The sequence below is a fragment of the Rhea pennata genome, chromosome 4, assembly GCF_028389875.1.
Source record: "Rhea pennata isolate bPtePen1 chromosome 4, bPtePen1.pri, whole genome shotgun sequence".
Classification (NCBI taxonomy): Eukaryota; Metazoa; Chordata; class Aves; order Rheiformes; family Rheidae; genus Rhea; species Rhea pennata.
The window spans coordinates 7,898,711-7,915,706 of record NC_084666.1 but is presented as its reverse complement, the minus strand read 5'-3'; the positions used below and the strand labels follow the sequence as shown (position 1 = coordinate 7,915,706).

General features: G+C 36.8%; 1 protein-coding gene across 2 annotated transcripts in view; it reads right to left on the bottom strand.

Moving 5' to 3' along the window:
• The window catches only part of UVSSA (UV stimulated scaffold protein A), a 54,738-nt gene that overhangs the window by 18,928 nt on the left and 18,814 nt on the right, over positions 1-16,996 (bottom strand). For both annotated transcript variants that reach the window (XM_062574545.1, XM_062574546.1), the window contains 2 exons: positions 13,802-13,910; positions 1,088-1,265 (listed from right to left, as the gene is read on the bottom strand). In XM_062574545.1, the coding sequence (XP_062430529.1) occupies positions 1,088-1,265; positions 13,802-13,910 (287 nt within the window). The remainder of the gene's footprint in view (positions 1-1,087; positions 1,266-13,801; positions 13,911-16,996) is intronic.

The following is a 16,996-nucleotide window of genomic DNA, read 5'->3' as shown; positions in this document are numbered from 1 at the left end:
ACATTTTGCTATGATAAAGATGGAATTGGCAGTAAGGTGTAATACTATATTACTTATGGATAAAAATGCTTAAGAAAAGAAGCAACCTGAACAAGCAAATTGCACAACTTTCATGTATATGGGCAGAAAAGGAATTAGATATAAACAACAAACAAACGAAACTAAGCAAAATAAACAAATAGGATAAGCAGCATAAGCAATGACTGCAAATTGCTTTCCTGCTGGAGTCCAAAGCTATAGTATTCATTGTGCAATATCACATTAGAATTCACTAGCCCTTAAAAAGTAGTGTACTACTATGGCAACCTCAGGTATTCTGTAACACAATGTTGAATGGTCTCATTCACCCTTTTTGAAAATTAGTTTTTTTTCAGATTAAAAAAAACAAAATGCAAACCTAAATACTCCAGAGATCTAATGGATTAAAGCTTCCTCTCCCTGAGATGACATTCCACTTTGCTAGGTTTGGGTTTGTTGGCTTTTTTTTTCCTAGACAGTGCAGAAGTGTCTTTTTTGGAACTACATATCATTAATTAATTAGTCCACTCTTGTGGCCGCAGACTCAAAAGTAAACATTAGACAAGGCTGGAATTTCAGCAAGCTTTGAAGAGGATTGACAATAAATAGTTCTCTGAACTCAGTACAACAATGCTTCTGAACCAGCATTGACAGTATAAGTCACCAGGAAATCTGAGACTGTTAAAACTAATTTCTTACTTACCAACAGGATTATGTTCTGTTTAGGTGCAAACCAAAAAATCTCCTAGCAAATGGTGATGGATTTTTTTTTTTTTTTTTTTTTTGGTTAGGAGAGGGGTAATTATTTTATATTTTCACATAATTTTTTACATCAAATACAACTAAAACCAAGTCATCAACAGATTTCTGAAAAGCCTAGTGCAATCATTAGCAAAAGCTCCAATTCTAAGCAGGGAATGTACATCTGAGAAAAAGAACTGTAACTTCAAAGTGAAAGCAACACAGCCGTAACCTTTAGCTTATCCATTTGAGGATGCATTTTCTGAGTGCTTCTGTCATTAACAAATACAAGTAATAGAGAGCAGTCTCTAAAAGAACTACAACAAACCTTGAGTATGGAGGTGATAACTCTGGCAGCTTGTCTCTAATAAGTTTCAGTGTTGCAGCTGCACAGGTTGGGTCAAGTTCATCTTCATTCCCTTTTGGCTGGGCCCAGGAGCTCAGCAGAGCTGGCCCTCCTGAGGTCTCCTTTGCTGGTGCGCTTCGAGGCGATGGTGGCTCTAGCCCTAAAAAAGAGGTAGGTGTTTATGAGGGGTCTCTCCTTCCCCTGAACATTTTATAGCAGGGCCAAACAGCTCAGAATGCAATTCTGCATTGAGGAGCTATCTTACTGTTTTCAGTTCATGTTAGGCATCATCTTACTTATACAGGCAAGCAGACAGCAGTGGTATTTCTGTCTGTGATTTTTTTCTTATTTTGATACAGAAATACATCAAGTAACTAAGTATACCAAAACAATGTTTTAATTTCTGTGTCATGGCATGATGATAAAGAATGACATTAGTTCAGCTTGGAAGAGTTTTAACAAGATATGTTTGTTTAAATTGCAATATTGCTTTTTGTATACAAGTTTCTAGGTTCACATCAGCTTTGCTCAGCTAATTTCTGTTTTCAAGATTACATCAAGATAAAACAGAAGAAAGGAACTATTAACACTACACAAGTTCACTGTGTAACACCTAGACTCCCAAAAGAAATTCCACAGCAGTAGAAAGCAAAAGGAAAGTCAGATATCCATATCCTCCTATGTGCCAAGATTAACTCTCTTTAGAGTCTTAGCCAAAAGCACTGCTAAAACTCTTACAGCTTGGCAAAGAGAGTGGGAGGGCGATTGACTGCAGAGCATGGGAACCATCAACATAGCATGGCTGGCAGGGAAACAGCACCCCAGGTGAAAAAAACAAAGTCTGAGATGCTTCTCTGTGCTTTGATGATTCTCAGTTACCACACTGAACTTTCAGACCTGGGACTACCACACAAGCTATCTTTCAGAGGGGCTGAATATACCTTCTCTTTTTCCTTAGCAATTTGTTAAAGGACAGCACAACCCCCGATGGTAAGTTTCGAATCCAAAATACATTCTCCAACTACAGAACTTCAGAACTTTCTTTCAGAGATACTGAGACACACTATTTGTCAAAATAAGATATTTACGCCTTGTCAGAAGCAAGGGGTATAGCCACAGAGCACTTTGAAGAGACGCTACCTACCTGAGGAACCAGGCCACTGCAAGGCAGTACCAGGCACACATTTTCAGCACCAGCAGCTCTGCAGTGGGGCAACATAATTACTTTCTACAGCTAAATTAAACAGCATAGACTGCAGTGATGCCGTTGGATAGGCTGGGTAGTCAGACAGCACATGCCTCTATCAGTGAACAGGAGAAGCAACTCTATTAGCTGGCCGTAGTAACAAGAACTTTTCAACCAATGACATGTAAAATGCAGAGAGATGATCCCTCACCACTAACGTACTACACTACACCTTCTCCTATATAACAGGAAAGAAAAAGCCTTTTTATAAGGGAAGCAATTGAAATGTAAGGCTGCACCCCCCGCAAAGAAAAAAAAAAAAAAAAAAACAACAACAACAACAACACACACACACACAGACACACTCACAGACAAAAAAAAAAAAAAGATTTTGCAGGACTAGAACTTTCAGCAAATTATAACCGGCTTCATTTAGAAAACAATCTGAGATTACCTGACATGTTTTAGCGATCATCTAATTGGGGCTTTTGATCTCCTGTTCACTTCAAGCCAGCACTATTCTTGCTTTGCTACCTTGCTTTAGTGGTCATTAAATATATCACAAGACGTCAACCAGAAAAAGAAAAGTTAACAGAGTATCTACACTCTTGGCACTGAGTGGGCAATTGCAGGACCAGCAGCGTCAGGGAACTTTGGTGCATAAAGTACTTTCATTTCAGAGAAACATTTTCAGAATATGTCAGAAAATATATACGTCTACTGTAGGCTTATTTTCCCTTAGGTACTTACTATAGTGAGGTACCATAACATTCTAAATAACTATCAGTAACTAAGAATTCCATAACTTAAATCGTATATGTGTAAAATACAGAAGCCTCATGAGGGCATGCAGAAATGCAGATGTGTAAAAATCAAAAGTTAGGTGCCCCTGCAGAGAATGCTGTGCTGCAACCAGGACCTGTGAGACAAGATTATTCAGCGAGTCTCAGTCGCGACGATGGAGCGCAGCGTTAGCTGTCCACTGCTTCCTGGGAACTGACTTTGGCATAGGCTGTGATGCCAGGAAGGATCACCTCTTTTTGGCTTTTCTCTCCTCAGACAGGAGGTGAGAACCTGCCTAAGAGCTGGGGACACAGGTGGGCCAGCTTCTGCTGGCTGTTGGTGACACCACCACTAAGAGTACGTGACACTACTACTCTTTTGCTCAGTCACGCCCACATCACGTTTCCTAATGAAAACAAACACGGCATGCTCTCCTCATCTAACTTTCCTTCCCAAAGTTAACAAGGCTAAAAACAAAGAAAAAAAGTTAAAAATACTAATTCAAAAGACTGATCTGTACTTTTGAAAATCATATGAAAATTAGCAAAAGGAGCATCAATAAGGGAAACAATAATTAAACATAATGGGATGGAACTAAGCAGAGGAACAGCTAAGCTACCTAGCAAAAGAAATGTTCTTGTGAGATTTATTAGGCTGTGGCTTTGCCATTCGAGAGATAATGGTGACTTCTCAAAAGTGGGTTTTATTTAGTTTTGGGGTTTTTTTAATAGCACTTAATATTCCACTGATAGGAGCATCTTTTAATTCATAGCTGCTTAAAGCAACAGTTTTGACAGCACTTGTATGTGTGCTATTCACAAATTGTCTCAAAGTGCATGTCTCTCACCTTTTCCTTCTTCAGGGAGGATATGTGTATGTGTTAGAAGTTCTCAGAAAATCCTAGTTTTATTCCAAAATTTTTCTGTAATTTTTATGGAAAGCGTAATCACTCATTCACTACACTGATGCAGGGGGAGGAGAAGAGACAAGCAATCAGCTACCCACAGAAAAGGCAAGAGAGATAAATGGATAATGTGACATTTAGATAGATAAAATCACATCCAAAAGATCAATACAGGAATTCTTAAGGGTTACAAGAACAAAATATTTTTCCATTGATTTCTTATTTTAAACCATTAAGAGAAAAAATGGCTAAAGGTAAATACATTACTATCTCATTAAAACCACCACGGCTGTGGATTTTTTTAAAAAATATTTGTTTATGAAATTATTTTTTGCTGACAAGATAAAGAGTTACTATGCAGACAACAGCAGTATTTGAATCGTATCTAACCGCATAGTGGGGGGTTTTTGTTTGTTTTTAAGATACACACGGTATTGAACGCAGTTTTAAAAATAAAATTTCTCTTAAGAATTCTGCTGTGTATTTTCTGTAACCGAAGCATAGTACCTGGGTTAAAACTGTTCCAATAGCAGCTTTTAGAAAGAATAATAAAAATGTTCAAATCCCCTTTTTTGTTTAAACTGACCAAATGGCACCTATTTGCCTGAAGCAATAAAGTAGACCATGTTCACAAGATAAATCGATAGAAGGAAAGAGAGAGGCTGGGGTTTCAGCTGAAGTTAGGCTGCTGAATGCTGACATTATTGATTTTAGCTAGTTCAGCTGGCCTTGTAATTAAAATGTAAATTTGAGAAAGAGATTATGTCCAGACAGAAATGGTGGGATTAGGGGGAGATAAAAGCCCCTCAGTGAAAATTCAGAGAAAGAGCAAGCACAGGTTTCCTCAGCTGTGTGGATTTAGACGAAATCTAGCTACTTCAAATTCACTTAAGTTTAATTGAAAAAACGGAGATAGAATATAAACAAGTATTATGGACTTCAACTTTCCTGAAAGAACATAATAATTTCATTTCCCATTTGTTCAATCTTATTCAAGCCAAATATATGTGATTTAGTTCAGACACGCTGCAAGAAAGTCAGGAAAATCTAGCAGTTCAGGTATAATATTTACCCACTTACTCTCTACTGTGATCAGATGGAGAAAAAATGAATATATTTTACTTTGCAACTACAATAAACTTCACCGCTAGGGGAAGAGAAATTTGCAAAGTTTACTCTATACAGATTTGTGGATCAGAGAGTTTAAGTCAATGTCAGTGGTATAGCTCCCAAATAGCTTCAGTATTTCAGGATCAGTCCTCCAATACCTATCCATGCATAAATGGATATGAACAAAAAGGAACACAGACATACGAATAAAATTAACATAGCTGACCATGTGGTAAGACAACTTCACTGTCTCTGAGGGATGAAGCTTTGAACGAATTATACAAGTCATCCCTGACATAGAATCATAGAATCAGTAAGTTTGGAAGGGACTCGGAGATCATCTAGACCAACCTCCCCAATCTTTAATCACAAACTAAAGGAATATTTAGATTTCTAACTGGGATCAAATTTCATCTCTACCTATAAAATCAGGCTGTTCTCTTGTTAGCACCACTTCATCTTAAAGAACTCTAAAGTAGGGGAAAAAACAATTATAGAAATAGCTGCTATAAACAAAATCTAAAAAGCATCTTCAGTTCATACAGAGATAAGAAAGAAGAAAACATTCAGTACTTATTGTGGTAGAAATCATCCATTTTAATTTTTAAATTGTATGAAAGATAACTCCCTTCCTTGCCCTCAAATGCCACAAAACAAACTGCTGTCTACACCTACTGGGGGAGGATGCTAAAATGCCAGAAGTGCTTCTTGCAGGCATGAATATGATGACAGCACAGGTAAGCCAAGGGCACACTAAGAACAATTTATCATGTGGTCAACTGCACATATTACTGTTACTGTGTACATTATGGTACTTTTACAAAGTTGTCAAGGAGTCTTTTATAATCAGAAGCTCCCTTTAAATGCAGATTATTTCATTTACATTTATCTAAAATTTTAGTTAACTACACAAGTTCAGTAAGATTACATAAAGTATTTGGTTTGTCTTAAGGGAATTACACACTATGGTAATTTGTTCTAATATTAATTGTCTTTAATTAACCCTATTTACTGTTGTTTTACGATCATAGCTGAGAGAAACCAAGTAAGCAGTTTAGGTCAAAATCCTTCTACACTTTTTGTCCTGATCTTTTAAACTTCTTGCTAATCATTTCGTAGTCCCTGGCTCTTATGTAGTTCCTATGAAGTACACTGATACCATAAATACCTCAGACACATTATCATCATCCTGTTCAGTGATGATTAATTTTTAAGAATTTCAGTGGGAATCAAATACATTCCATATTGTCAGATTTTCACAGAACATTATTTACATAGAAGGACCCTGTATGAGAGTGAGGAATTGTTTGTATGATCTACTGACAAGGATACATCAGAAATACCTATAATCAATACTACTATATGCATGTGGAAGTATTTTATTGGAGGTGCTAATCATGTTTTCTGGTAAACGTGCAAAGTTATCTTCATTCCAAATATTCTATTATAATAAAATTTAGTCAATTATTGTCCTATCTGTAGCTGTATAGACTATGCATTTGCTTATATACAGATATTCAAAAACATGCTAATATAATGAGGCAATCTTATTTGTACATTTGTAATTAGATATTTCTAGTGTTCCATATGCTAAGAAAAATTGAGATCATGCAATAGAAATACATTTGACCATAGCAGATCAGGGCTAAGGTCCTAATTAGAATGCTGAATAACTGCTTTCCATATATTTATGGTAAATCAATGTATGCTATTTCAATCATAACTTGCATAGCACTCCTAACATACTAAAAACCCTAGCCTGAATGCTAAATCCATTATCTCTTTATTTATGGCAAATCAATCATATAACAACTGCCTGCTTTTTTTTTTTTTTTTTTTTTGAAAAAGGATTTATAGCAATATAATAGAGTCTTATTCCAAGTATTAGCCTCATGTACAGTGACAGACAAACAACTGTACTTTCTTAATTTGTGAAAGGGGAAGACAAATTTCACAGGGGAGTGAAAGAAGAAGGTAACCAGGTAATTCTACCTGTCCTCTCTCCCTACAAAACCCATTTCAGGTTTTCCCCTAAAGAAGTCAAGTAAAATGGGCAGATGCTTACGTAGCCTAACAAGAAGCAGCATGATGTAATGGTGATAATATAGTTCTAAGTCTCAAATTTGATTCCTGAAAACTATGCTTCACACATTGTGATATCTGAAGGTCTGCTTTTCCTGTGATCTCCTTGAAGCCGTTTCTCTGTATAAAACCGCTCTCCATATTCTCCACATCTGGAAGAATTCCCTTAGGAAGTTCCTGAGGTATGGAAAACAGGCAAATCACCCAAACCAAGAGGCCACTAGCCTTTTTAATGCACAAGTCAGAAAACGTTAAAAATGTGTGCAACAAGAAAACCTCAAGTGCCATTTTTAATTCCCATTTAGTCAGCACATGCATGTCCATTTTGTGAGTCAGCAGCCAGCAGACCCCTTCAGGCTCCTCAGCAAACGATAATGGCACCAAAATCATCGTTACAACTAAGGCAGGGCATGATCACTTGGTTAGTTACAGTGATCTACACTTTCAGGGCCAGCAGCAGATGAAAGCAATTTGTAGCAATTTGCTCTTCAGCCAAACACCCACCCCCTGAATAAAACCACTTCTCATTTTGTATGAGACACGGTGACAACAGAAGCCGCTGCACTGATCTCACGCTGGTGTTCTCTCACTTGCACTGACTTGAGTCAAGTCTACTTCATGGCCACCACCATGATAACCCAGCTCTCTCTTGTGGAAGTCCAGGCTCGACCAAAACCATACTACCTTTAAAGCTATTGCAAAATTATTTTTATTACAGTTCTTGAAAATTCTCACCAGAAGGGATCCCTAATCAATCTAATCACAGACAACTAAACAAAATCTTTTATTGAAAGACTAATAAACAAAGACATCTCTCTTTCACAGAATATTTCAGAGATGTTTAGCTGCTGTAGTTGGTGTTGAACTTACATTTGTAAGTGTGTAGGATAGATGTTTCTTTTCCATGTTTTCCATGCATACAATTAAAAATTACAGAACTGAGGAAAACCTGGCTGGTAAATATAAACTGGTATTTAACAGCTGTAATTTGATTGTTAATTTGTGCATGGCAGAATTGATTAACATTTTAATAAAACAATTTCTTTTTCGAAGTTCAAAACAAACAAAAACTCCCACCTGTGACTGACACTTTTGTTACACACATTACAGCTAAATAATAGGTAATCATTCGGTATCAATTAAATCTGTTAGTATTGAGAGAAAGGAATGAGAAGAAAGACTTTCTCCATAGATTTTTTTCATAGAATTTCATAGAATATTTCTGCTTCAAAATAAGTGGGTTTTATTTCACTTTATGAACACTTGGATGAATGTTCTTTTTGCAACATTTAGCATTAAATCTTTTACATATGTCAACAAAATAGTTTATGGGAAGAACTTCAGTTAGATGCAGGATAAAAGAACAAATTATTATTGTACAGAATAATTAACATTATTTTCCTACTTTTGTGCTTTTATAACTACTGAATCAAAAAGGAAGCAGGTAAATAACAGCTAGGAAGGAATCAACACAACGAAACTATACAGCCATACCTTTGGTTAGATAACATGCAAGGCTTAAAAATCAGTGCCGCTGTTTGCAGCATGACACAGGTGAAATAGTATTCTTGACCACACAAACAAAAACATTTTAAAGTATTTAGAAAATCTGTTATGAAGAGACTAAAACAATCAGATACCAATAAATTAGTAAAGATTTTTTTTCTATTTTTATCTCTAATGGTGACATTCTATTATATCCCATATTTCTGAGGCAGTTTTGCTTTTAATCAGTGTAAGGACAAAACCTGATAACCAGCATAGACTGCTTCTACACTTGCGCTCCCAAGTCAGGTAGCTTCCTCATGCCTCCACTTGTAAAGTGGTAATACCACTTCCCTGTACTTCAAAGTACTATTGCACAAATAAATTCATTAGTGCATGCACTGGGACACACACAATTGTGAATAACCTATTAGGGAGAAAGATCAAATGGTAAAGAGAAAGCCTATTAGCACACTGATATTATATAATTAGAACAGAATTCAGCTTTCAGACTAAAACAGTCATTTATGTATCTAAACATCGGTGCCTGAATTCCTACTACAGTAAATGGAGATTTATACAACACAAGCAGTGGTATCTGGAGAGCTAACACACATCCTTGTATTTTATAACTCGACCCGCTCCCCAGGCTCTGTTGACCTCGCTAAGGCACAAGCAGCAGAGAGAATGGCTGCTTGAAAGACGGTGCTATGAACTAGGTCAAAAAAAAAAAAAAGTGTTCCTTCTCGACATCGGAAAGCACATCTCTCAAACCAAGTCACCTCCACATGCGGTTCACTGGTCAGCTACAAATGAATGATGCCCAAACACCCGAGGGAGTAAGGGCAGGAAGGAGTATCTATCCTAGCGCTGGCACCAAATTCTTTCTATATCACAAGCACAAGAACCGTGTCCCAGTCAGCAGAGATGCGTCCTTCACCTCATGCACTGTAGGGCTTTAAGCCTTTGCAACCAACAGCTAAATAGCAAAGGCTGTAAAGTGCGAAATCACAAGCGGACACAAGATTTTATCTGTCCCTTACCTAAGCCTGCTCTGAAATAACAATACCTCCATTTTTAAGTGGTCAGCAGTAGCAGCCCTACCAAGCGAAGTCCCTCTTCAGTGGAAGCAGGTAACAAGCATGCAGAGTGCTGAGAACTAGAGTAACCTTATGGAAATTATTTTCACAGAGCTGTTGCTCTTTCAGCCAAACGTTCTCTTTAGCAGCAAAATGCACTTAAAGTGGCTCTGTGCTACCACGGAGTGGCTGGCTTCTTGTCTCTTGCAGACATCAGGTGCAAGTGTAAATAAGGATTATATAAATGGGAGCTCGTTAAAAGTCTGGTAATGCTAATTTGGCATGACACCCCTAATGGGTTATATCTTCACACTTCAGTTATCTAATCACCTGAATTCTTTTAACAAATTTACATTTCATCTTACACATGGAGATTCAAATTGACTTGTTTAATTCTCCCTCCACCCAAACTGTACCCACGCTCAGCTCATCTTACATATTATATATTAGCAACAATTTGGGGGGTCATCATCATCAACTACATATACACACACACACACACACATTACATGTGTGCATATGTTTACGCACACAAAACCTCCTTGTCTACAAATACCTTTTCCCTTCACACAGACGTTTCAAATCTCAAGAGAATCACAAATATGTATGTCATCAAAAACAGCATCTGAGCTTGAAATGTATTTTGTTCGTAGAATACTTTCATTTTCTTAAGAGAAGTGAAAGAAAATAAAGCGATTTTAAAATCGGTTATCTATATGTCACATTTCAAAATTATTCATGGCCAGGATTTATATCTTTGTCTTACTACTTAGTATAAAATATTTAATCTGAGGAGCTGTTCAATTTTCCTGCTTTGTTCATGTAAACTAACACGAAAAGCTTTTGATTTGTTCACACCTTCTACTATGTCAGAACATTTAAATTGAAAGTTTAATGTTGCAGTTAAGACATTCACTCAGACTTCTAGATTCTTGGCTCAGAGTCCTTGCAAACTAAACATGAGCTACAGAAACGCAGCAAAACAATACCTGGATTATATTAAGATACACCTAAAGTCACTGCTACCTGCACAAACAATCTTATTTAAGTCAACAGCTGACCTTCTAACACAGCTAAGTCTCTATGGTAGCATATGCTTACGAAGTCAATTTGTTCTCATGTATTTTACTTTGATAATTTGCTCTTCTAAACAAAAATGTGCCATAAGGACACTTAGTTTGTTTTTTTTCTAATTAAAAATATAAGCACAGCTAAAGCCAGTAGAGCAAATACAGTTCTCAATTTTACTCCTATAAACCTGAAGTAATTACACAGAAGTCAGTTGACTTACACTATAGTTATACATGGGCTTCTAAAAACCGAATTGGAACTAATAACTGACAAGCTGGTTCAAGACAGCACTCAAGTACATAAAGACAGCAGAAAGCACATGCATAAAAGATGGCCTGAAGAGATATTCTTTCCTGAACTGGGAACCTACATAGTTATTTTTAAATGGCAGCAAAAAAAGTAAATTCCTTCAGCAATATCAAGAATGGTTCATTTGTTTCAAAAGGTTATCTTTTTTTTTTTTTTTTTAAACAAACATATTAAAGAACAAGTAAGTGTGATCATTAGCTCCCACATAACTACATGCATACAAAAGATGAGAGGTTTTGTCTTCTGACTGAAGGCTTCTTCAACATAAAGTACATTCCTATTAGCAATAGTTTAAATATAAATTTGAAATATCTGTATACAGATTCTTGTAATTTCCTTGGGCAGATAATTTACCACTGACAAGTGATTGGTAGTAAGTTACAGAAAGTTTGGTCTCTTATCCTTCTCCCAGGGGAAGCATTCAGGTGGCATGACACAGACAGCAGTAAGATGCTTTAGTTTTTAAATATGAATGTGTGTGTGTGAGAGAGAGAGAGAGAGAAGGAAGGAAAGGAGTACAGTTCTTTCCCAGTGGAAGTTGACAAGAAATATATAGAGCTTCCATTTGTTAGAACTCATTAGGCTGCTGCTACGAAAATCAAGTTCCAGTCCATGGAACTATTAAGAAAAAGACCAGTTTTGGCACAAGGACTACTGCCACAGGAAGAAAAAAACATAAAGGACCATGGCTATCTTAGCGACCAATTCCACTTGCACGTTTACTTGTTCTCATTACTAATGATTTTGGACTCTTTCTTGCTAGCCACGCACGCTTAAGATGTTGTTCTGGAAGGCAGCTAGCCCTCTCTTCCATTGTATTCTCTTTGGCAAGCCCCCTTGTTAGCAGTAACTAGAACTCACACAGTGCTTATTTCAAGACTGAGGTAGCTGGAGTAGCCAACATATATTGGTATAATTTTATCAAAACAGAACAACTTTTTTTCATGAGCAAAAGAGTAAAAGCTGCCCAGTTCCTACATGTTTGTGTGCTACAGCCCTATACTGCTGTCCAGTGTCCTCACCTAATACATACTTTCAGTTCTCATTTCAGCCTCATCACTATCTCAATACTTCCAGTTCCACTTCATCTTCCTCAGCTACTGACTGGTCAAAATATGTCCCTGTAGCTCGTTTCAAGCAACACATGTGCAAAGAGGTCATTTAAGCCAAACCACAAAAAAAGCTGTCATCTGCTCACCAGGGCGTTGACTTAGTCTCAATCCTCTGTACAGTTGCTAATTTACATATTCTTTAAAGGAATGTAAGAACTGAGGCATTTACCTCCTCCAATGAAACTGGAACCACCAACTAGACTTGCTGCAAGTCCTTAGGAGGGGAAAACAGATAGATATACAAGGTAATCAATGCACGGCTTACGTCCAAGGATACCAAAGTGCCTTGATAAAGTCTAGATAGTGTAAGTTTGACTGAGGCACTATGAGGACTTCACACCAGAAGTCTTTGAGCTGACCCCAGTCACTGCAGAATATTAGTGAATACCTTTCACTGTCTGTAGGCTATTTTGATGGCAGAAAACAGTAAAAAAAAAAAAAAAAAAAAAAAAAAAAAGTTACTCTAGCCATATCTTTTGGGGTTTACACAGGCACACTCCTCAGTTTTACCAAAAAGAACCAACCGGCCTATACAGGCCAAAGTGTACCTAGCTTCTATGACACAAACTTCGTCAGTTAAAAATAAGTATGAATGGGAGTGAAAAAAGCAATATTATCCAAGCAAAACATTTTAGGTCAAAATAATTCTTACATGAAAATCTATGATGAAATAAAGGAGAAATACATTTATTACGCTAAGGTTTTTAGCTTTTACTTGATGGCAGCCGCTTTCTCCTTCTCTATAATGTATTAAAGCTTCTGAGCCTTAAAATGCACCATGTTAGACAGAGGCAAAGCTACACACACTTGATAAGCTGGATATACACAGGACAAGGAGTAATGCAATGAAATTTAATTATTTTAGATGAACTTTCATCGACATCTCTCAATTTCACAAAAACATACTACAAGTATATACTTATTTCAAAAAAAAAAAGAAAAAGAAAAGAAAAAAAGAACACATTAAAAGAAGGCTTGCTCCATTTAAATGAAGCAGACAAGACCAAGATTGTGTTTTATCATCTGGTATGTGCTGAGTGGCTAGAATTCCGCACTTAAAGGCTGAGCTCCATTTAACTTCTTGTGACAACGATACCATCATCATCAAAAGGAAGCTCTATGTTCTGAGCTGTAAATTGGCCACCTTATGGGAGGAAGTGACTGCATATCATCTATTAAGGCATGGAACAGTACAAAAATCTTATCCCATCTCACCAGACTGTTACCAGTATTTCTAATATCCTGGCTCATTTATAGCTTTGCTTTACAATCCCTTCACTCCAAGTACATCTTCAGCACACATATAAACATACACAGAGCTGCTTCTTGCCCTAAACTAACAGTGGAACATGTTGGAATGAAAAAAGCTTCTAGTCTCAGTCGCTTTTGCTCCTAGAAACTATTTGTTTATCTAGGGCCAACCGCTGCTCCCCTCTCTAGGTAATGACTTCCTCAGCGCAGTCGGAGAGATTACCCACCCCAGTGATCACTTTATTACTTCATAATGGCTGTTTATTTACTTTAGCGCAGCAGTAACATGCAGGGATAAAGCTTTTCACAGCTGGGCAAACTCACCATATTCCTTACGCAGGTGGTCTGGAATGCGGGGCTCGTAACCTTCTTTCTCAGGGACCTCCACAAATTCATCATCTTCGTCGTCGTCGTCATCGTCTGAGGCTTTCATCTACGGAGATTATTATTATTATTATTTCTTTTTTTTAACATGAAGACTGTTTTTCATTCCCCTCCACACTGAAAATATTTTGCAGACATCATGATAGCCCTATTGAGGCTACTCTAATGCCAAAAGTATTTCACTAATTATGTATTTAATCTTTATCTAAGATTAGACTTCTGCTTAACGTTTTATCTCTAAAGCCTTAGGTATAAAAGAGGCTTTAAAGAAGAAATCCATTACTCCATATACAGCTAGTGAAGTCTGAGAAAGTGTAAACCTATAAAATAAAACCGAAGAATCTTAAAATAACATCAAGATTTTGACTTAATAAGTAAATTATAGCCTTATCTCTTCTTTGTTTCACTTTACTCATTTGAGTGCATCCGAACAGTCTGTGGCATGTTACACAGTATCACCAACTGTACACGGGCTCAAAAACCACAGAGCAAGCAAACAGGAAGGGAAGCTGATGGACTGCCAGGCTTAATTCTGGCAAAACTAAAAAGTTCGATTTGTGTTTATACTACAATGTTTCACTGTTTATTCACAGCAGCACTCAAAATACTTTGATACATTATTTCTTAACTAACTTTGCAAATCCCCATAACTTCTACCATTAGACTGCACAGATTACTATGTACAAGATCAGCAAAACAAGACTTTTTTAAATGGGCCATTAGTCTATACAGCAATCTGAAATGGAACATTTATGACTATCTGAAAAATAAAAATGGAGTCCCTACCAACTAACTAAGGCAATTAATTCAGGTAAGTGGCTTCCTATATTTCATTTCAGCTAATCACTACCGTGTATGTACCAGCAAGCTTCTAAAATTTTTCCTCAGCTTTTTTCATACCTGAAAATGCATTTTTTTGCTAGACTACATGTAACCCAAAAATGCCACTTTCGACACAGTTTGTATTATAACAGTTTTAAAATCCCAGATGTTGACTACCCTAAAAACACAGTAATGTTGGGAGGTTTTATGTTCTATTTCTTTTGCCTGACTTGGGAGTTACTTGATCCTTAACAACATAATTAGCAAACTACTGTGTTTACCATGCACTTTTATAGTCTAGGAAACAATATAGGATATCTACCAAATGCAGCCTTACCACAGAGCTATCACTCTCCTTCAACTTCACTGCAACAAGCCAATACAACAGGTAAGGACTGGCATGATTTTTGTTATTTTCAGTCTTGTTCTTTACTTCTACTGCATCTGACTCATTTTGATATTCCTATCAACTACTCATTGTTACAAGCACTAGAGTATACTGCAGGTTTTGCCTGCAGCAGAATTTTCCCAATTTAATTCACAACTCTAATCGTGTGTCACAGCTGCACAGCTGAGTTCCTTTAAATCATACATATACTCTGAAGCCACAAAACCTAGAAACCAACCTTGGTTTACTGAATGATAGTTAATAAATAAATAAACAAACAACAACATTTCTTTTTGGTCAACATTACTTGCAAGCTGGATTGAAACATTCTTAATTAACAACATCGACATTAATATATGCTTTAACATATAATGAACAGCTGGTGCAAGTTAGAAGCAGGATTTTTGCATTTGCTTAAACAAAGATTTTGATTAAAGAAAGCTGCAGTTCTAAGTTAACAAACACACACTACTGTCCTGAAGAACAGAGTGGGTTTAGTAGTGCATCCTTACCAGAGAATACCTAGTTATTCTTTACTTTAAAATTATACCCCAGCATAATCATCTCTGAAAATAACCTGTTGTCAAAGACAACCACAACATAGTCTCTTCAACCAAGCTATTGCTTCCTCTAATTAGCAGATAGTTGCCAATCTCCCAGCTATGCTGTAGGATCCTGCACCATTCTAGCAAACTTTGTTTTCCACCACAATCTTTTTTTCCCCTCATCTAAAGCAAAGAGGCAATTCAGGCCCTAGCTGGCACAGCCAAGACAGATACAGGCTGAACCTGACCTCCATAACAGAAATCAAAATAAAGTTCTAATGTAAAGAAAGAGCCAAACACTCTACTAAAAATAACACATTTGCAACGGCACCAGACATAAAAGCAGCACATTTGTATTAAACTGCAACTTTTAGAAGACCTTTCTGATGACCTTTAGAAAGAACAAAAAAAGGTTTTGTACTCTGTACAATAAAAAAGGGCTAGAGACTGACAAGAAACTAGTTTGTTTTGATTTCGGTTTCAAAATTCTGCTGGTGTTGTCACTCCCTTTTTATCTGTTATGGGTAATTTAGTTCAGAAATTAATTCAGTCCAGAAGTTCAGAAATTACATCCACTCCTATTTCTCCAACCAGAAACAGGACATCATATTTTACATACTCATGTTCTACTTCCGATTCAGCTATTAAAAAGTTTACACCAACCTAAAACTTGTCATGGATGATCTCAATCTACAGCTTTAGTCCAGAATGTAAAAAAGAAAAAACAGTTCAACTTCTACATTATAAAATGGGGAAAGAAAATTTTAGTGTATTTCTATAGTTTTTACTCAGAAGTAGCCTGTTTACACATAACAAGCAACAGGTTTACAGAACTGAGAAATAACCACAAACTAGTAAGAAAAAGAAAACTCAGTTCAGACTTACCATTTAACTTAAATCACCAAAGGGTTTCTAAAATACAGTGCTGGTATATTACAAGCACTCATGCACATGACACATCTGGGAAGACTGGAAAGAAGCCAGGAGACTACTATCCTGACTTGAAATTTCCCCTAATTTGTTCATACATTGTTGGAAGCACTTAGCTCTCTGAATACATTAATATACTAAAATGAAGTGGGCTTCACTAACCCTCAGCTTGAAAACTGAATTAGAAGCAACTTCACCATGCACCTGCATGGTCTAAAATTTCAAAGCATGTGAAAAGTCTGAGAGAGAAAAGGGATAATCAGATGCAAATTCACTTTGTTTAGGTACAACCCATGAGCTGTGCGTTCAACTACTATAGAAAACATTAATCATAGGAAACTGTAATTTTTGTTATCAGTCTAACACTAATCAAAAGGGAAACCTGTCACCACCGCTGACCTGTGAAACGTCCCAATTATACTCTTCGGAAATGACAGGAGCACTTAACTT